Consider the following 21,502-nt stretch of genomic DNA (forward strand, 5'->3'; position numbering starts at 1 on the left):
AATTTTTTGAGATAGGATATTTGAGTTTTCTTAAACTGTAAGCCATGATCAGCTATATTAAAATAATAAAAGGCTTGCAATATTTCAGTTGATTTGTAATGAATCCAGAATGTATGACATTTTTGTTTTTGTAATTGCATTACAGAAAATCACAATATTCTAATTTTCTGAGACAGTCCTGTATATATTCCTGTAGATATTTTACCCCAGCGATAAGGTCCTTGAAGATTTTGAAAATTACCCTTAAAAGTGCTTGAAAAGTGCTTGAATTTGACCTTGAAAAATGTGTAGGAACCCTGCTTCTGGCAGAGTTTAGTTTAGTTTGGTTAGTTTTTGTTTCAGCAGTTCTTCTGCCTGAAATCCGGAGAAAACATGTTTCAAAGTTGGTGGGGGGGGGCACTAATGTGCAGTCAACAGCATAGAAAACATATCAGTCGTCGGTAAACTTGGAGTCGAGACCCCCTGAACCGAGACCAGGACCAGAGAGTTTACTTACCTACATTTTATTTGAGAGGGACCATGTGCAATTAAAAACATAAATGTAAACATGTGGTGCATTGCACCAGAGTTAGCCTTAGGATAATTTGCGTCTGCAGTCCCTTGGCACAAATAAATACAGCACAGATAAAAAACTTCAAACATTATTCAAGGATATTATCAAACATCACCCATCAAACATTATTCAAGGACATATAACATATACTGTAGCAATAAATCACACATGAAGTGCCCCACACACACACACACACACACACACACACACACACACACACACACACACACACACACCCCATGATTAGAGGGTATGGCAGCATCACAGCATACAGCACTACACCTGTACACATACACACCTTCTCAGTCCCATGAAAGTGACTGAAGGAAAAAGTAATGTTGTTCACTAGCAAGTTATGACCGTTTTTAAATGCTTTTTTTTAATATTGGATTTAAAGGCACCAAACAAGTCTCAGGTTTTTAAATTGAATTGAATTGAATTGATGAGGACAGCTGCAGTCGGGAAGAAACTGTTTTTGTGGCGTGAGGTTTTGGTCCTGATGGAGCGCAGCCTCCTGCCAGAGGGAAGAATCTGGAACAGTTTGTGGGAGGGGTGGGAGGGGTCTGCTGCCATCTTTCCTGGGTGGGGGGGCTTCCATCTTTCCTGGGTGGGGGGGCCGCCATCTTTCCGGGGCGGGGGAGGTCTGCCGCCATATTTCCTACACACTTCAGGGTCCTGGAGGCTGCAGGTCCTGGACAGATGGAAGATTGCAGCCAATCAGCTTCTCTGCAGAGCGGATAATACGCTGCAGCTGCTGCCGGCCTGCACCTTTGCTGCATGTCATCCCCATTCTCTCTCTATCTACCCCTTTCCTGTCTGACACTTGAATAAATGGCCACTAGAGCGACCAAAAATCTTTAAAAGAAGATTGAATTTACGTTATTTACCATTATAGTAATCAGATTACACTGTATATCAGCATCACTGAAATGGACCTGATGCTTAATCAATCACAACGATATGCAAATATTAACCTTTTGTTAACCAGTTCTTTGTAAGTGGGAGCAGAAATCCCAGGTTTGGTGGAAAAGGGGTATTACTGGGTTTGTTTTTATTTCTTTCTTTGACCCATTGGAGGTTTACGTTGTCTTACAGCAGCAGCATGAACATTGTTGTGATTAGCTGTCCCGTTTGGTCGGAGGTGGAACTCTTAAAAGAAGTGGCGCTAAGTGTTTTCAAATCCTCAAACCAAGGAATGTCTCCCATCATAACTCCAGCTTTGTTTTTGCTATATTACTTGCCACTACTGTTTTTTTTGACTCAGGATGACGGCATGAAACACAAGATCCTGATTGTCACACAGGGAGCCTAAAAGTGGGGGGAGAAAGATTTCAGGGTGTTTGTGGTGTTTCAGGTGAAGAACAAAGCTCCTGCTGAGATGTTTCAGGGTGTTTGTGGTGTTTCAGGTGAAGAACGAAGCTCCTGCCGAGGTGCAGATCACCACCGAGCAGCTGCTGAGAGAAGCCAAGGAGAGGGAGTTGGAACTTCTGCCGCCGCCGCCCAAGCAGAAGATTACCGTCAAGGAGGAGCTCAACGACTCCAAGCTGAGGAAGAAGGTAAACCTGCTTCCAACAAACACCACAGTTTAGTGTAGTGATGCACCGATTGTTCGGTAACCGAAATTGTTCGGCCGAAAATGGCAAAAAAACACGTTCGGTGGAATAAGTGGGAAAAAAACCGAACAATTAATAACGGCGTTGTAATATAAATAGACTGGCCGCTCCGTAACTGTTGCGCACCACATAAATAGTTGGCCAATCAAAAACTAACCACATAACGCTCCCGTAATGGTTGCGCAACACATAAATCGTTGGCCAACCAAAAACTAACCACATGAGAATTTTACCTAACATTCACCAGCAGGTGGAACCAAAACAACATAAATCAATCTATTACAGGTGCGTTTAGATGAGGAAATCAAACAGCGAAGAGCGTGGAGTGAAGTGGTGCGGTGCAAACATGTCAGCAGTGTGGAAGTATTTTAGAGTGGCAAAGAATAATACAAGAATGGCTGTTTGCCATGAATGTTCTGCTCAAATATCTAGAGGGAGCACATCTGCAAAGTCTTTCAGGACTACAAGTTTGATTTATCATTTGAAATGATAAAAAACCCTGAGCGCTTTAACGCATTTTTATTGTTTTAAGGCCTATGTTACAATGTTCAGTCAGTTAAGCCTAACGTAAGCTCAATGATGGCCAAAACAATTATTTTGCTAATTTATTTATTTTAAGTTATTCTTCTTTGCTGGTATAATGTCTGCTGGAATATTTAAGAAATGCTGGGAAATTAAAAAATGTTCAGTTTTTTATGTTCAACAAATGTTTTCTACCTTGTAATTTTGTAAAAGATTTTTTTTCTTTTAAAAGCATGCCTAAATCAAATGTATTTGATTTATGCAATGGTGCAAAAATTGGCAAAATAAATGAAAAACTGCGAAGAACCATGTTCGGTATTGTTCGGTATTCGGCCAAGTGTTTATTATTAGTTTCGGTTTCGGCCACAAATTTTCATTTCGGTGCATCACTAGTTTAGTGTCTTGACTTCACGCTGAGCTGCTTTCTTGAAGGCCTTTGAGGACCAACATCAGGAAGAATCCAACCTTCATCAGTAAGGGCTCAGTTATACTTGCAGGTCAGAACGCGTACGCATCATTGTCGTCACGCGTATCCTGCGTTCATTTGGCGCGTCGACGTGCACGTTCTCATAAAGACACTGAACGCGTACGCGACCTGCAGTTCTGGCTGTGGCCGCGAGTGGCGCTGTTCCCGGTCTGATACCAGCTGGACACAAGTGACGACGGAGGTCGCTGGCGCCGTTTCCTTTGCCGAGATTATGCTGCTCTCTTCTGGAGAAAGGTCCCCATGCAGGTTAACTTGCCCAAACTTTCTATTTTCTATGAAAAAATATTCTCATCTTGATGTTTCCTGCTAATTCATACACAATCTTCACTTTAATCCTTAACTTAGTTTTACACCAGAATATTTTTTTTTTTAATTATTATTATTATTATTATTATTATTATTATTATTATTATTATTATTATTGAAACATAGATACAAACAAGGCACATATCAGAATTACAAACTTTTGCCTTGGGTTGAGCAACATCAGTATTACAAAATATACACTGAGAATCCAATTATTGTACAACATGAAATAAAAATTACATTTAAAAAAATAAAAAAAATCACTCACAAGGGCCATCTCATATTAAATCATATCTTTCAAGTAAAGAAAACCGTTTAAGGGCTTTCTTTTCTTTCACAAGACTCAAAGACTTACTCAAAAGCTTTAGCTCATTTCTCCACTGGGTCAAAAATGGTTTGGTCTTAAAAAAAAATCTACATTTGTGAATGAAGAACTTTCCCAATAACACCAAATTATTAAGGACAAAGTCCAAATTCTTGTCTTTAACCAAAATTGAGAGCTGTCTCAGTTCAGGAGAGACCTTAGAATGACGAATGTCTTCTTTAACCATCGACCCCAGAGAAACTGGTATGGCTTTTATCACTCTATTATAATGCTTAACAATACATTGAATTTGGAATTTTTTGCAAAAATCCTCAAACTGTAACACATTCCCAGTATCATCCAGAAATTGTGCAACAGCCCAGACTCCTTTCGATTTCCAATCCTCTATATAAACAGATTTTCTACTGAGCAAAATGTACCTGTTGTTCCATACAGGGGTGTTGTGTGGTGTAAAATTATGACTATTAACAGGGGTGCACACAAGCCGCTACTCGACGGCTAGTCTACTGCATGTTTTAAATGTTTCCCAACACACCCGATTCTAATCACTGGTCGTCATCAACATGTCATCAAGGTTTACACAACTCTGTTGGTGACACAGCCTTGTCTATCAGGGTTGTGTTGAGGCAGGGAAACATCTAATTCAGATTCAGAAAAACTTAATTTATCCCCGAGGGGCAATTGCAAGAACAACTGAGCAGCAAGACGTTGAAAGTACTAAATAGAATAATAAAATAAAAGCAGATAAATGAGGCATGTCTCGTATGTACAAAAAATATATAAATATAAGAATATCAAAAAAATGTAAAATAAAGTGACTGTAGTGGTATAGATAAAATATAAAGTGTCGGCAGTGGATGTTTAGTCCGGGGGGGGGGGGGGGGGGTGATTAGCAGCTGGAATTAATAAGCAGGCTAGCTTTGGAGACAAAAGTAGCTCTCTTTCTCTCAGTCCTGCAGGCGATGCAGCGGAGGCGCTGCCTGGAGGGGAGCCACTGAAATGTGGGGTGAAGTATGTGGGAGGGGTCATTGATGATTTTAGCTGCCTGATTTTAGTCCTGAAGGTGAGTGCAGAGCTACCAGATTTGAGTGAAGATCTGGACTCCTCCTGCTGGGTGATGTTGTCTGACTCGAACCTGGAGTAGAAGGCATTGGGAGGAGGGGGTGCTGCACTCCACCTGGATGGTTCTAGGGGAGGTGGAAGCAGTGTTCACAGAGGCCATGGTTTTGAGGCCCTGCCAGGCTGAGCGGAGGTCCCCTGTGATGAATTTTTCCTCCACTTTGTTTTTATACTCCAGCTTGGCAGTTTTAATGGCCCTCTTGACCTCTCTGTTGACCCCCTTTTTTTCCAGAGCGGAACCGGTGAAGAAAGTCCTCTTCTTTTTGTTGAGGATTTTCTTGAGCTCCTTGGTGATCCAGGCTTTGAATGCATCTGGTACAGTGCCATAGCATTTATCCAGAGTTTTCCCCTGTCGAGTGTTGCATGTGATATATTGTCCAAAGCCTTTAATGGACTTGTCGGGGGAACAGTGGTTGAAGTCACCAAGGATGAATTTGGGAGAGTCCGGTGATAAGTGATCCAGGTTGTGCAGAGTGCTGGTGAGATGCTCTGTAGCTTTAGCTGCATTAGCTCTGGGGTGGATATAAACCAGGATGATGAAGAGCTGAGGGAATTCTCTGGGGAGGTAGTAGGGGCGCAGGGAAACAGCCAGAAGCTCAATGTCTGCAGTGCAAAGCTTCTCTCTCACAGTGACTGTAGAGCACCAGTTGTTGTTGTTGTTGTTTACAAACAGACACACGCCGCCGCCATGTTGTTTCCCGGTGCGTTCACTGTCTCTGTCCAGACGAACAGGTGCTGAAAAGCCGTCTATGTGCAGCATGCCGTCGTGGTCGCTGTTATTTAGCCACGATTCCGTGAATGCCAGAACAGAAGCAGTTCTGAACTCGTGCAGGTGGTTGACACAAGCCTGTAGCTCGTCAAGTTTGTTGCGGAGAGACCGCATGTTGGCCAGGATAATGGACGGGAGCGCTCTTTGTTTGTGCGTCTCCCGTTTGAGGCTCACTCTCACTCCACCCTTCTTTAATCCCCACCTGTTTACCTTGGGTTTGCAAGTTTTGCAGTCTGAGTTGTGCTGGTTATTGAGGTATCCACAGAGTATATTCTCAGGAAAGTAGTCCGTCGGAGCGGAGCGGAAAGTTCGGAGTTCAGGCTGCGGCCGCAGCTGGATGAGGAAGTCTCTGGTGTAATTGAGCCGCGGCGCCATGTCGGGGTGCAAAAACGCAGGTCGCGTCGCAGAGAAATAAATTCCAAAAAAGTGCCGGATGGTCGGCGAAAAGACAAACAAAACAGACAACTAAAAGAAAAAAAGAGCGTAAAAAGAACGTAAATCTGCTCAGCTGACCGGCAGGTCGACCACACGAGCAGCGACCCAGAACCGGAAGACGTGCAGTAGACTGGCCCTAGAGTACCGGCTTGTGTGCACCCCTGACTATAAATCAATTTCCAATAGAGAAGGACTTGCTGATGGAAACCAGAGAGTTTAAGTGGTAATGAGCTATAATCAAAGTCACAGCGTAGAAGAAAGTCTATTCCACCCATTTTTTGGAAAATCATATTAGGAACAATAAACCAGAAGGAATGTCTATTTGTAAGGAAAGATTTTAACCATTTCAGTTCAGGGATGCAACAACGAATCGATAAAAATCGATTATTAAAAGCGTTGGCAACGAATTCCATTATCGATTAGTTGTGTTGCGCGATTATTACGTCACTCACTAAAGCCTGATTTATGGTTCCGTGCTAAATCGACGGCGTAGCCTACGGCGTAGGTTACGCGGCGACGCACACCGCGTTGGTGTAACGTGGAACCATAAATCAGCCTTAAGTCGCGGAGCTGAAGTTGAGTTGAGCGCGGAGCGGAAGTAGAGGAGCTTGTGCTTTGCCAGATCAAAGCAGGTATTTCGCCCGGACTACATTTAATGCGGCACAACGCGCTGACGCCGCACACGTAAAAAGAAGAGGGCGCGGATTTGTTTGGTTTTAGTAACATGCCATGCTCAGGCAATGAGTCTGCAATGGCCCAGATGGAAGACACAAGTAGCTCAGTGCTTCACTTTTATTTTTAATCCACGCTATATTCTTGTGGTCCGTTCGCCTATATGTTCCCCCTCTAACCCGGTACAAAATCTCATTTCTATTCTCCCTTGCTGTTCAAACAGCCACCGCTTCAGAACAATGGCGGACGCTCGAGCCGACGGAGAGAGCTGGTTGTGGGCTTGGTTTCAGCAGCGGAGGCCGAACCTCTGCGCCTCGGGTGACGTCACCCTAGGCGCAGATTTTCATTGGCTCAAAAAAAATCATGTGACACTGGGGGATTCTGCAAGGCGGGGGTCACAGACCTTGCAGAAATTCATGGTATTTTGTCTCCCCTGTGCTGGCAGGGTGAGGGGAGACCACTTTATATATGTTAAAACAAACATGTTCATAATATGTCCCCTTTAAACTACAAATAATAGTTTTTGACTTGACATCAGAGATTGCGCATGCTCTCTGCGAAAGGATGAGGCAAATCGGGTCGTAGCACAACCAGGATTTCAAACACGTTTGATTTTCTTGCGAGCACACGATTTGTGATCGTGAGCTCGTCGTGAGGCGATAATCTCTCGTCGTTACCCCACGTATACTGCACAAGTCACGACCAACGATTGGGTCGAAATCGGGCCCAATCCAAAAAATAGTCGCACGACTGGAAAATTGGCTCAAAACGAGCCGATAATCGCACAGTGTATGCCCAGCTTTACACTTGTCCACATTGTTCCAAATATTCATCTTTTCAATTGCTGTTTTATCCTTAGAGATAAGAATCCCCAAATATATGACCTCCTGTTTTATCTTTATATTATACAGGGATTGTAACCAAAGCAATAATAATAATAATTAAAGCTGCAAGCAGCGATGAACGGGCCCTCGCACTCACGGCCACCGCCCCCCATAAGCATATCAGAAAAGACACCACCCACGACTCTCTATGTCAAACCATTCAAAAGTTATGGCAGAAAATCGGGACAACCAATCAGAAGAAGGGGCGGGGCTAATTAAGGCCAACGAAGCTTAAGAACTCAGTACAAAGTCCCATGACACCACCCACGGCTTCCTATGTCAAACCATTAAAAAGTTATAGCAGAAAAAAAGGACAACCAATCAGAAGAAGAGGCGGGGCTAATTCAGGCCAATGAAGGTCAAGGACTCCATAAAGAATCTGACGACACCACCCAGGACTCTCTATGTCAAACCATTCCAATGTTATAGCAGAAAATCGGGACAACCAATCAGAAGAAGAAGGGGCTAATTAAGGCCAACGAAGCTTAAGGACTCATTACAGAATCCCATGACACCACCCACAACTTCCTATGTCAAACCATTCAAAAGTTATGGCAGATAAAAGTATTCTAGGGGGCGCTGTTGAGCCGCTAGGCCACGCCCATTAATGCAAACCATGAAATATCAAATTTATCGCCAAGTCTGGCTTTCATGCAAAATTTGGTGACTTTTGGAGAACTATCAAATATGGACCAATCAGATGAAGGGGGGGCGCGCCTTTTGGCGTCTAGCGTCGCCACGGTAACACTTTTGAAAGAGAAAAGTAATGCGTGGTGTCGCAGGATGTAGACGCACATTTTGATGTATAACACACCTGGGTGCACGTTACGGTTCGGGCTGAATTAACTGCCGAAGGAATGGCATAAATTTCGCCAAAATGACACAATTTATTCAAAATGGCCGACATCCTGTTCGGTTTTGGCCATGGCGCCAAGAGACTTTTCTTATAGTTGGGACATGATACAGGTGTGTAGCGATTTTCGTACATGTACGTCAAACCGTATTGTGGGGCTTGAGGCACAAAGTTTTCCGGGGGGCGCTGTTGAGCCATTTTGCCACGCCCATTAATACAAACCATGAAATATCAAATTTATCGCCAGGCCTGCCATGCATGCAAAATATGGTGACTTTTGGGGAACTATCAAATATGGACCAATCAGATGAAGGGGGGCGCGCTTTTTGGCATCTAGCGTCGCCACGGTAACACTTTTGAAAGAGAAAAGTAATGCGCGTAGTCGCATGATAGAGACGCACATTTTGATGTATAACACACCTGGGTGCACGTTACGGTTCGGGCCGTATTAATTCTCGAAGGAATGGCTCATATTGCTCCAAAATTACGCGATTAATTCAGAATGTTCAAAATGGCCGACTTCCTGTTCGGTTTCGGCCATGGCGCCAAGAGACTTTTCTTTAAGTTGCGACATGATACAGGTGTGTACCGATTTTCGTTCATGTACGTCAAACCGTATTGTGGGGCTTGAGGCTCAAAGTTTTCCGGGGGGCGTTTTTAATATCATTATTACCATTATGGTAATAATGATATTTTAATATACCATTAAATATCAAATTTTTTGCCAGGCCTGACTTGCATGCAAAAATTTGGTGACTTTTTGGGCACGTTTAGGGGGGCAAAAAGGCCCTCCTTTTGTCAGAAGAAAGAAAAAAAAAAAAAAAAAAATTCCTACAGATACAATAGGGCCTTCGCACTGAAGGTGCTCGGGCCCTAATTATGGCTTGGTTTTATATAGTGCCTTCAAGGCACCCAGAGCTTTACAGAGACCATTATTCATTCATACACATTCTCACCGGTGGTGGTAGCTCCGTCTGTAGCCACAGCTGCCCTGCAGACTGACGGAAGCGTGGCTGCCATATTGCGCCAAACGGCCCCTCCGACCACCACCAAACATTCAAACACATTCACATGATGTTATAATCTCCTCATCATCCAATATTGTCATGTAAACTTGTTCGTTGTTCTAATGTGCTACTGCTGCTACCGCTGCTACTAACTCTACTACTAACTATATACCACTTTTCCAACTGTTGCTTTGCTCACTGCCCCCTATCGGTCACCGCCGGTATGACGCGCTCTCCTCGAGTACTACGTGAGCGATGTTGGTGGTGCACACGAACGGACGCGAACGAAAATCATGTTTAACTGTCAGAGGGTTGGGAGCTGTCTTTAATGATTTTAGTGGCTCTGCTGAGGCAGCAGGAGGTGTAAATGTCCGTCAGGGGGGGGAGGGGGCAGCCGATGATCCTCTGCGCTGCTTTCACCACCTTCTGTAGCCTTTCTCTGTCCGCAGCAGTGCAGCTGCCGTACCATACTGCAATACAGTACGTCAGCAGGCTCTGGATGGATGAGCGGTAGAAGGTCAGCAGCAGGTTGGAGTCCAGCTTGTAACTCCTGAGGACTCTAAGGAAGTGCAGCCGCTGCTGAGCCTTTTTTTGTGATGACGTGATGTTCTCAGACCAGGAGATGCTGTCAGAGATGAGGAGGCCAAGAAACCGGAAGGAGTGGACCCTTTACACTCTCTGGCCGTTGATGTAGAGGGGGGCTCTACATCAACATCTTCATCTTCCTCCTTCGTTTTCCCGGTGTTCAGAGTGAGGTTGTTCTCTGAGCTCCAGGTTGTCAACTTCAGGACCTCCTCTCTGTAGGCTGCCTCGTCCTCCTTTGAGATGAGTCCGACCACCGTAGTGTCGTCAGCAAACTTCACTATCAGGTTGTTGTTGTTGTGGGTCGGACTGCAGTCATTGGTGTAGAGGCTGTACAGGAGGGGGCTCAGCACACAGCCCTGTGGAGAGCCGGTGCTCAGCATGCGGGTGGAGGACAGGTGGGGGCCGAGTCTCACAGTCTGGGGTCTGTTGGTGAGAAGGTTTTTTTTATCCAGGCACATGTGAGAGGGGGAAGGCCGATGGTGGTCAGTTTTGTGATGAGAATGTCTGGGATTATGGTGTTAAAAACAGAGCTGACGTCCACGAAGAGCATCCGGACGTAGCTCTGCTGTTGCTCCAGGTGGGTCAGAGCAGAGTGTAGAGCTATGGCGATGGCGTCCTCCGTGGATCTATTTGTCCGATAAGCGAACTGGAATGGGTCAAAGTCCGGGGGGAGGTGGTTCTTAATATGGTGAAGAACTAGTCTCTCGAGGCACTTGGTGATTACCGGGGTGAAGGCCACTGGGCGGTAATCGTTCAGGCTGGTGGCGGGAGACTTTTTCGGCACCAGGATTATGGTAGCAGAATTCAGGCAGGACGGGACAACTGCCTGGGCCAGGGAGGTGTCGAAGATCCTGGTGAAGGTGGGGGTGAGCTGGTGGGTGCACGCACTGAGCAACTTGGCTGGAACTCCGTCTGGGCCGGCAGCTTTCTTGGTGTTCACTGTCAGGAGCACCCGTCTGACATCATGCTCCTGTACAGTGAATGGAGTGATGGAGGATCCTGGTGGGGGGGTGGGAGGGGCTGGAGCAGCTGAGTGCTGCTGTGGTGTCTCCAGCTCTACACCATCCGCATGGTGCTCGAGGGTTCGCTGAGGTGGCTTGGGCATCTGTACCGGATGCCTCCTGGACGCCTCCCTAGGGAGGTGTTCCAGGCATGTCCCTCCTGTCCCTCCGGGAGGAGATCCCAGGGAAGACCCAGGACACGCTGGAGAGACTATGTCTCTCGGCTGGCCTGGGAATGTCTCGGACTCCCCTCGGAAGAGCTGGAAGAAGTGTCTGGGGTGAAGAAAATCTGGACATCCCTGTTGAGACTGCTGCCCTCACGACCCAATTCTGGATAAGCGGCGGAAAATGGATGGATGGATGAAACCAGATAAGGATCCTATGCTCCCATCGAGCTACCGCCCAATATCTCTTTATAAATATAGATCTCAAAATAATCAGCAAAGCTCTTTCCAAACATCTGAAAATAATTACCCCTTCTATTATACACCCGGATTAAACAGGTTTTATTAAGGGTAGACACTCTTCTACTAATACTCTTAAACTACTTAATATTATAGATCATTCGAATATCAATGAACAGGAATCTACAATTATATTTCTAGATGCAGAAAGAGCATTCGATCGGGTAAATTGCAAAGTTCTATTGGCAACTATACACAAATTTTGATTTGGCAAATCTTTTATCATCTGGATAAAGATATTATATAGCTCTCCCAAGGCATGTGTAAGGACAAACGATCAAATTTGAACAAGCTTTAACTTGCAAAGAGGTACCAGACAGGGTTGTCCTCTTTCTCCCTCACTATTTATTGAGCCCTTATCAGCTGCTATTAGGCAAAATAATAAAGGCATACAATGCAAAACATTAGATCACAAAATAAGTCTTTATGCTGATGATGTACTAATCTTCCTCCATAACTCACAAACCTCACTATCACAGACAATTGCACTTATAGATGGATTTTCATCTCTGTCTGACTACTCTATCAACTGGTCCAAATCCACAGTTTTGTGCGTCAACTGCAATTTCCAGAATACAGCCACTACTAAATTACAATCAGGAAACATTAGATATCTAGGCATAAACATCTCCCCTAGACTGTCAGAGTGAATAAAACTAAATTATGTTCAGCTCTTAAGAAAAATAGAGGATGATCTTACCCGATGGAACTCTCTTCCCATTTCACTGATGGGGAGAATTGTCACCATCGAAATGATGGTCTTACCAAAAATAAATATATTTTTTCAATGATACCATCCAAACCCCATGCTTCTTGGTTTAAGTCACTGGATTCATACGTGTCAAAATTCCTGTGGAAAAATAAAACACCACGTATTAGCTTAAATACATTACAAAAATCCAAAGACTGTGCAGGCTAAGACTTACCCAACTTCCAGTGTTATTTCTTAGTTAATAAGTTACAGTATATCTTAAAGTGGTGCAAAAACCACTCACTAGATAATCAATGGCTGGATTCAAAACAAGTGTTTTGCAATGATTTGGAAATCTCAGATCTACCATTTATCAGTCAAAATGTTAAACATCATAAATGAAGCATTAATATTAGCTCAACTCTGACAGCCTGGTGGGACTTCCTTAAAATAGCCAAAGTCTCATTTTTTCCATGTGATCGCACACCCATTTAGAACAACCAAGACATTCTGAAAAATGATAAAAAGATGGTAAACTTTACTCAATGGAGAGACCAAGGAATAAAGTATCTACAACATAAGTGGACATTTTGTACCTTTTTAACACACTCGCTGTTCAATATGGAATTAGCAGTAACACATTTTTAGAATACCAATAACTCAAGTCCATAATAATAATAAAAATAAACTCAGCCAACTGGATCTGCAACGTCCCGCTAAGAAAATAGTTACTTAATCTAAACACCCCAAAATTACTATTGAAACTCTACAGGTTAATGTCCAAAATAGATCCATCTCTTGGTCACAAATATGTTTAAATAATTTCACTCTGACCAAGAATCCAAACTTGCAACTTATACAGTACAAAGTTCTTTACAAAATACATTATGCAGGACAAAGGATGTTCCAGATGGGGTTTGCGACCTCTAATATCTGCTCACAGTGTACAGAGAACACCCCTGATAATTATATACATGCTTCATGGTTTTGTGCACTGGTACAGAAGTTCTGGATGAAGATATGTGAGGATTTATCCACATGGTTCAATTACAGTGGGCCCCACACTATGCATACTAGGTCACCTGGGATACATCCACATGGAATCTAACCTATCAAATCAATCATCAATCTATCATAATCAAATTTTTTGACATAGTAGAATTCCAAACAGCACAATTCATGTATAAAGCTAGGAACAACTTATTACCATCTCACTTGCAGGAAATGTTGTATGACAGAGAGGGGAGGTGTAATTTAAGGGGTACTCTAAATTTTAAGACTTGTAGAACACGAACATCTATGAAAATATTTTCTATATCAGTCAGTGGAGTTAAACTATGGAACAGAATGGATTCAGAATTAAAACAATGTCCAAACATTAACCAGTTTAAAAACAAATATAAAAACATGATTCACACGAGGTACAAAGAGGAAGGGGTTTAACGGCCTTTAGGGGCCTGCAGAATACACTATTAGGTGAATGGATAGATCTGTGTAAATTTATGTACAGAAATGGGCAGCAAATTATGTGTATACATGCATGCGTATATATAGGTGTATGTGTATATGTATATATGTGTTAGTGTATATATATGTGTGATTATGTGTCTAAGTAGATATATACATAGATATAGAGCAGATACAGTATTGTGTAAATAAGTATATTTATATAAATATGTATATGGGCATGTGTGTACAAGTATATAGAAATATTCAACTATGTGTACGCCTGTATAAGTATGTGTGTGAGTATGATTATAGTATATAATAATAGTAATAATAATACTGTTATTTAGCAGTGTGAGTACAGTGTGTGAATATTATATAGACTAAATAAGTTAACACTTCTTCCTACTCCTTTTTTGGCACATGTAAATCAAGATAGCAAGTTTTAAAGGATTAAATTCTTTGTTTTGTTGTTTTTTTTTCTTAAACTTCTCATGAAGTGTTGTTTTTTTTTTTTTTACATGTACAAAAATAAAATAAATCAAATTTAAAAAAAAAAAAAAAAAAAAAACCTGGCTCACTTGGTTCTCACTGCCTTATGTATCGCCAAGAAAACTATTCTAATGAACTGGAAACAAAAATCCAATCTATGTATTAATCAATTTAGGAATCTTCTGTTAAATCATATCAGTAATGAGATAATGTCTGCCTCCACTAAACATAATTCGATAGAACTGCATTCTCTCTGGTCCCCGACTATAGGCTTCATTACCTAGTGGGGGCAGGTGGGTGGTGATACATACATTAATATCTCCGCTGTTTCTCATTATCATTTGCTGCATCGGCAGGACTTGGACCTCTCTAGTCTCCCGGCGGCTCTGGTTGAACGGTCCGACAAACCATCTCCGATCGCGCTGTTTTCTTTACCGAGATCACAAGAAAAGCAGAGCAGTGATCTCCTCTCCATCCCGTGTTGCTGTCTTGTTTATTTATCTTTACTCCACCAACTCGAAATATTGAATCACTTTTCTAAGCCAACGGCACGACGCAGCTCAGACAGCAGGTGTATCCGCCCTTTAATCTGATTGGTTTATGAGTAAATCGTCCCCCACCTGGGGTGCGCTCTTATGATTGGCTGAAACAAAGGAAGATATCTGATTGATTGCAGATCCTTCCGTGTTTAAAAAAAAAAACGCATTTGTGAATCGAGTCACGTCGGGGGAGTCTCAAAAGTCACACGCAAATCCAGCGCAGCCCACAGACAAAAAAAAACATTTGTAAATCAGGTTATATTTGTGTGTGCATCAAAAATAAATTTGTGTATCTTGTCCCACGCACGTGTGAATTGTTCTGTGAATTTGTGGATCGGCGTGTGCATATGTGAATTATGAGACTGTTCTAGCTCCATACTTGAAACTGAAAAGGCTTTTGATAATGCAGCCAAGATAATGTAAGTTTATCTTCTCTGTTACAGAATCTTAAAGGAAGACCCAAAAGACACTGTTGTGATGATTGCGAGCAAGTCTTCACCACTTCATCAAACCTGAAGAGGCATAAGAAAACTCACAATGGTGATAAACCATACAGCTGTGATCACTGCGGGGTGGCTTTTATCCGACAATGTCATCTAATAAACCACCAACGTATTCACACTGGAGATAAGCCTTACAGGTGCAATCAGTGTGGAGCAGATTTTACCCAGCAAGGTTCTCTAATGAAACACCAACGTATTCACACTGGAGACAAGCCTTACAGATGCGATCAGTGTGGAGCGGCTTTTACCCAGCAAGGTGCTCTAACGAGACACCAACGTATTCACACTGGAGACAAGCCTTACAGATGTAATCAGTGTGGAGTCGCTTTTGCCCAGCAAGGTGCTCTAATGAGTCACCAACGTATTCACACTGGAGATAAGCCTTACAGATGTGATCAGTGTGGAGCGGCTTTTACCCAGAAAACTGCTCTAACGGGTCACCAACGTATTCACACTGGAGATAAGCCTTACAGATGTGATCAGTGTGGAGCGGCTTTTGCCCAGAAAACTGCTCTAACGAGACATCAACGTATTCACACTGGAGACAAGCCTTACAGATGTGATCAGTGTGGAGCGGCTTTTGCCCGGAAAGGTGATTTGACGACTCACCAACGTATTCACACTGGAGACAAGCCTTACAGATGTGATCACTGTGGAGCGACTTTTGCCCGGCAAAGTCACCTAACGACTCACCAACGTATTCACACTGGAGACAAGCCTTACAGATGCGATCAGTGTGAGGCGGCTTTTGCCGAGCAAGGTGCGCTAACGAGACACCAACGTATTCACACTGGAGACAAGCCTTACAGATGTGATCAGTGTGAGGCGGCTTTTGCCCAGCAAGGTGGTCTAACGACTCACCGACGTATTCACACTGGAAACAAGCCTTACAGATGTGGTCAGTGTGGAGCAGCTTTTGCCCGGCAAGGTGGTCTAACGAGACACCAACGTATTCACACTGGAGACAAGCCTTACAGATGTGATCAGTGTGGAGCGGCTTTTGCCCGGCAAGGTCATTTGACGAGTCACCAACGTATTCACACTGGATAAAAAGTGTACATTTGTGATCAGTGCTGATAAAATTTATTTTGCGAGTTCAGTTAAAAGGCACCAATATAGTTTAGTTAATTTAGTTTGGAATAAATAATTCTGGTGGTTCGATTGTGGGAAAGATTTTGAATATTTTTTTTAAAAAGCAGCAGATTCTTACAGCTGTAAGAGCTGTTCAGTTATAACCAGATTTAGAAAATGAAGTACAAGAATTCAATTCAAATGTCTTTATTTTGAACATGATGGTAGTGTAAGTAACAGGCATGCTCGAACATACTTGAACAATGAAAGAGATTTTTTTTTTTGTTGAAGCAGCAGCAGTTTTGACATGTTCATAAAGAAATAAGAAGAAGTCCTACCCCTTTAACTCAATACCATGTTTTCACATAGAACCTTGTTATTAGATGTCAAAAATCTTGATGTATCGAGAACTTACACAAATGAATAACAATTTTATACAGTGTAAACATATTGTGGTATACATGAGTATAAATTTGCGGATACCTGGGTGATTATTGCCATTTGCAGTTACATGTCCCTCTATATAAACACTATTTACCATGAGTCCCTGTATTCATCTATACATAAAAGCATACATTATTTACCTTGTACAATCTTATTCATTACAGGCTTTCTCACACAAATATTTCTAGATGCATTAAAGCATGTGTATATATATATATTTATATAATAGACAGATACACGCATTTCCACATACATATACACCCACAAGTCCAGTCCACCCCACCATCCCCTCACCCAGCGCAGAATGAGGAACTCAGCCGTCCTGATCGGGAAGCACAATACAAATGATGAGAAAAGATCTGAGTAATATTTGTTGGGCCACAGTCCGATATGAACTATGGATTGTGTGATTATATGAACAGTTGAGGCCTTGGGTCAGCTTTGAGGCCCAGTTCTGGGGCCTCAGGCTGAGACCAGCCTCGAGTTTACGATACCTGACCGCATGGTTTGGAACAAAGGAAACCCCATGGACGCAAAGCTCAACCAGGATTTGCATCTAAGGCCCTACAGTGATAAGGAACAGCCCCTGATTGGACACAGACCCCAAGCCACAGGGGGACCTTGACTTCCTGGGCCAGCTATGAAAGGAAAAGCTCTCTTCTCCTCGCTTTCTTCTCTGCTCTGTCTCTTCCCTCCAGGATCGTTGACTGAAGAAGCGTCCGCTTTGCAGCGCTGCGGCGAATGGCCCGTGAGTTTTCTGAGCCCAAAGAAGAGCCGAACCAGGGACCCTGCAGGCCTCGACGTGAACGCCTTTGGACCGACCTGGAGCTGAAAGAGGCCCAGCTGCTGTGCCCATGTATTCCCCTCATCCACACTGGTCCTCATCTGGACCAGGACAGAGAGAGAGAGCCGCTCTTTATCAGGATCCCCTGCTGAGCGTAACTACCCTTTGTTTCATCAAGAAACACTCACCGGCCGGATCAAACCACTTTTTCTTCATTTACAAAGATTTACGTAAGAGGCTGTTCTGTGTCTGGGCTGAGAAACTTAGTAACACATTTGAAAAGTTAGTTTTACATTGTGAGCCGGACTGGTGATCCCGTCACAACTGTGCTCATTAGTTGAGTGTGTTTGTTTATCTTATTGTTTTCTCCCCTCATTCTGCTCCTACTAACCCCCCCCACACACACACACACACACACACGCACTCAGGTAATCTGAAGTTTTGTGTTCATGTTTAGTTAGTTGTTTTTGGGTTTTTAGCCATCAGAATTTATCCGAAGGGCTGTTTTACCATCTTCTTGACATTTGTGTGAATAAATTCTGATTAATTTGAATGAGAGAAGTTGTTTGTGCTTATTTTACGTATATTTGTCACAACTGTTTTTGCAAAAGCCTGTGTTCAAATTCCTCCCTTCACTATTATTCTGAAGAATAATCTACCTTGAGACTGATTTTTGCTGTTTAGTTATCATTTTCCTGATTACATCAGGTGGTGCCCTGTTTTGATTAAGTAATTTTGATAATTCAATTTGATAAATAATCTCCTTTATTAATGATTGTCCTTTGACAATCATTAATGACTCTTTGATAACTGAACCAGCACCTCCCCTGGAGCACAATATCAATCATATTAGAAATAAATGTATGGCTTTATATAAGTTTTCCTATTGTGGTAGAATAAAAAACCATCCACCACAGAGATGTCATGGGTGTGAAAACACAACATTGAGAAAAAACAATTTTTCCCTTTTTTTTATAGCAGGCAGTTAATATGTTTCATTTTTTCCTGTAAAGTTGGACATTTTAAAGTGTAGGTGAATGACTTTCTTTTTGACGGTTGTGGAAGTGCAACAAAATTAATTTCCTTCCTGTCCTTAGCACCAAGAAGAGGACTGGGGTCCGTTTCACAAAGCAGGTTTAGTGAAAACTGTCTCTTAACCCTGAAATGAGGGAAACTCGAGTATTCCGTTTCACAAAGGGAGGTAACTCAAACCAGAGAGAGAGGGGTAACTAGCCTGTTTCACAAAGTGAGATAACTTAAGCTCTCGGTCCTTTACCGTAGTAAGGCTCTCTGAACCTAACCTGCTCGCTAGCAGGTTTTCTTCAATAAACCCTGAGTTTCTCTCTGTCTCCTCCCTCAGTGGCGTCAACTCAGCCAATGGGCCTTTACGCAATACGCATCGGTTTTCTGCACCACCTTCTTCAAGGTACTGCTCAAACAGGAATTCCTAATGATATACACCTGCCCTGCACAGGTAGGAAGTCACATGAACCATTTCCCAGGTAAACATTACATGCAAGGGCCACTAGGTGGCCACGCAGGTGTCAAAAGCCAGTGAATGGCCAGGTAGAGAGAGAAAAAATAAAATAAAAAATACATGCAAGAGCCACTAGATGGCCATACAGGTGTCACAAGCCAGTGAATGGCCCAACACAGTCTCACTCCGCAGGCGTCGCTTTTCGACAAACGGTCACGAACCATTGGCGTCATCTACTGACGCAAAAGGTACCCACATGCGTCTCTTTCAGACGCAAGTAGGCTCCAATTGAATCCAATGTAATCCCGTCTGCGGCTATATCTGATGCTCAGAGCAGCTGATCACCGCGTCCTCATTCCTCTTTTAAAATGCAAATACTTCAATTTAAAAGTGTGGTTTGATGACATTTCTAGCGAGAAACTTTCAGACGCAAATAGAATACACCAAATTATATGACATCTCCAATGTAATCCCGTCTGCGGCTATATGTGACGCTCAGAGCAGAACTTCAATTTAAAAGTGTGGTTTGATGACATTTCAAGCGAGAAATATGCATTTTTTATCCCACAATCTCTGTTCAGTGAGTATCATGCATGGTTTATCAGTTATTAAGAAGCATTTTTCCACTTTGACCAGAGTGAAATGCGGATGGAATTGGTCACCAACAAACGACAGCAGCCTTTTTGAAAAATATATTTTTAGTTTAATGCATTGCATGCATGCGTTTATAATTCCCATATATTCTGTGGCTGTAGCCTACTAGTTGTTTGACATTTTTGGGAGATGTATACATATTTTAAAAACTTAAATAGGGGACTAGTAGCCGTCGTCTCGCTTTATATCCTCCCCCCACCTTTCTGCTACCCCCGATGCGTCCAACAAGGACGCTTACGCTGCGGCACTACTTGACGCCCAGGGCAAGTACGGTAATCACCAAATCACCATGACAACCAAACACTACACTCCCGACTCCTCTCACATAAAAACGTACCCTGCCTACTTGTTCCAAAGTACAAAAACGTAGCGGGATTACAATAATAGCCCTTGAATTGTATACATACATTTTTCTGACTATTCCTTTTGCGACCAAGTCACTGACTTTCAAGATTCTGGAACCCCCTCTGGGAATTCCCTCTACGTCATAGTGACGAGGGGGATCCTGGACACGTGACAGATGCCCCGTTCGTGTGCCGTTGACTGGTATCAGCCCATGGAAGGAGGCGTTATTTAGTCCCATAAGTAGCTAGTGGGGGGCTATTAACCTGCTAGTAGTTACCGGTCATTTGTTTCAGTTATGGATAACTGAAACAAATTGTTTGAGTAGCCCAGTAATGATTTGTACGCTTGGTAAGTCTCAGCCAATCATGGGGCTGGTTGTTAGTAGGTAGGGACCCGGATGTGGTTAATGGTAATCCTCAGCTACCGTTGCTATAGAGACGACGCCAGTCCGCTTTGCTTGACAAAATCGTTTTAACTATTTATTCCAAAATTAAACAGAATGTGAATGTGAGCAAGCGTTAATTAAAAGTGATTGATAATTAAATCGGTGTCTAAAGACATCAACCTTTAGTTTCAGCTAAGCCACTGAGAGCATCATGCCAGCCAATCAGAATCCTGGAAAAACATCAACAAATGACACGTGTAACTTCCAGTTAAGGCTGAATTATGGTCCCGCGTTACACCAACGCAGAGCCTACGGCGTAGGGTACGCGACGACGCACATCGTACGGCGCGCATCGCTGCGTACCCTTTACTTCCAAGTATATTAAATGTATTATTATTATTATTATTATTATTATTATTATTATTGATATTTATATAACTATTTTAACATTTCTAAACACAAAAACACGAAAGTGTCCTTGATAATTCAATAGGTTCATGTTAAGGACATCCGTTTTAATTAGTTCTCCTTCGATTATGACATGTTATTAATGCTCAGTAGGCACAGGAGGTGTGTTATGTATTGTTATGAGGCCTATTTCTATTATTTCTATCCTATTTCTATTGCAGGGCGACCCCAAGTCAGCACAGTGGTAGTGCGAGGAGACACAGAAGCAGAGAAAGGAGACAGGGAGACAAGGAGAGGAGACACAGAGGCAGCGAGAGGAGACACGGAAGCAGAGAGAGGAGACACGGAAGCAGAGAGAGGAGACACGGAAGCAGAGAGAGGAGACACAGAGGCAGGAGCATCGGTGGCAGAGCAGAGAATAAAGTGCTTTAAGTGCAGCAAGCTTGTGGAGGGAGAAAGGTTCACAGAGCACCTCTCTGACTTTCATACGGAGGAGAAGTGTGACAAGGTTCAGGGTACTGTTGGGCTATTTAACCATATACACGTGGCTCACTATGCAGCATTCCTCACACCATCAAAATCCTTACCATCATCATCAAAATCCTCACCATCACCATCAATAACATCCCCAACACCAGAACCTGAGGTCATCTATGTCGACCGGGACT

At 42.9% G+C, this 21,502-nt stretch overlaps 1 protein-coding gene across 2 annotated transcripts in view; it reads left to right on the plus strand.

Annotated features, from left to right (window-relative positions):
• The window catches only part of LOC133460723 (zinc finger protein 501-like), a 22,039-nt gene extending 895 nt beyond the window's left edge, over positions 1–21,144 (plus strand). Inside the window, exons 2-3 of one of the 2 annotated variants that reach the window (XM_061741458.1) lie at positions 1,960–2,109; positions 21,056–21,144. In XM_061741458.1, coding sequence (XP_061597442.1) covers positions 1,960–2,109; positions 21,056–21,082 — 177 coding nt within the window. In that variant the 3' untranslated portion in view covers positions 21,083–21,144. Of the gene's footprint in view, positions 1–1,959; positions 2,110–15,206; positions 17,163–21,055 lie in introns of those variants that run through there. The other variant, XM_061741457.1, reaches the window with a different exon arrangement.
• The last annotated feature ends 358 nt before the right edge of the window (positions 21,145–21,502 follow it).

The sequence above is a fragment of the Cololabis saira genome, chromosome 15 (assembly GCF_033807715.1).
Source record: "Cololabis saira isolate AMF1-May2022 chromosome 15, fColSai1.1, whole genome shotgun sequence".
In the NCBI taxonomy this organism is placed as follows: domain Eukaryota; kingdom Metazoa; phylum Chordata; class Actinopteri; order Beloniformes; family Belonidae; genus Cololabis; species Cololabis saira.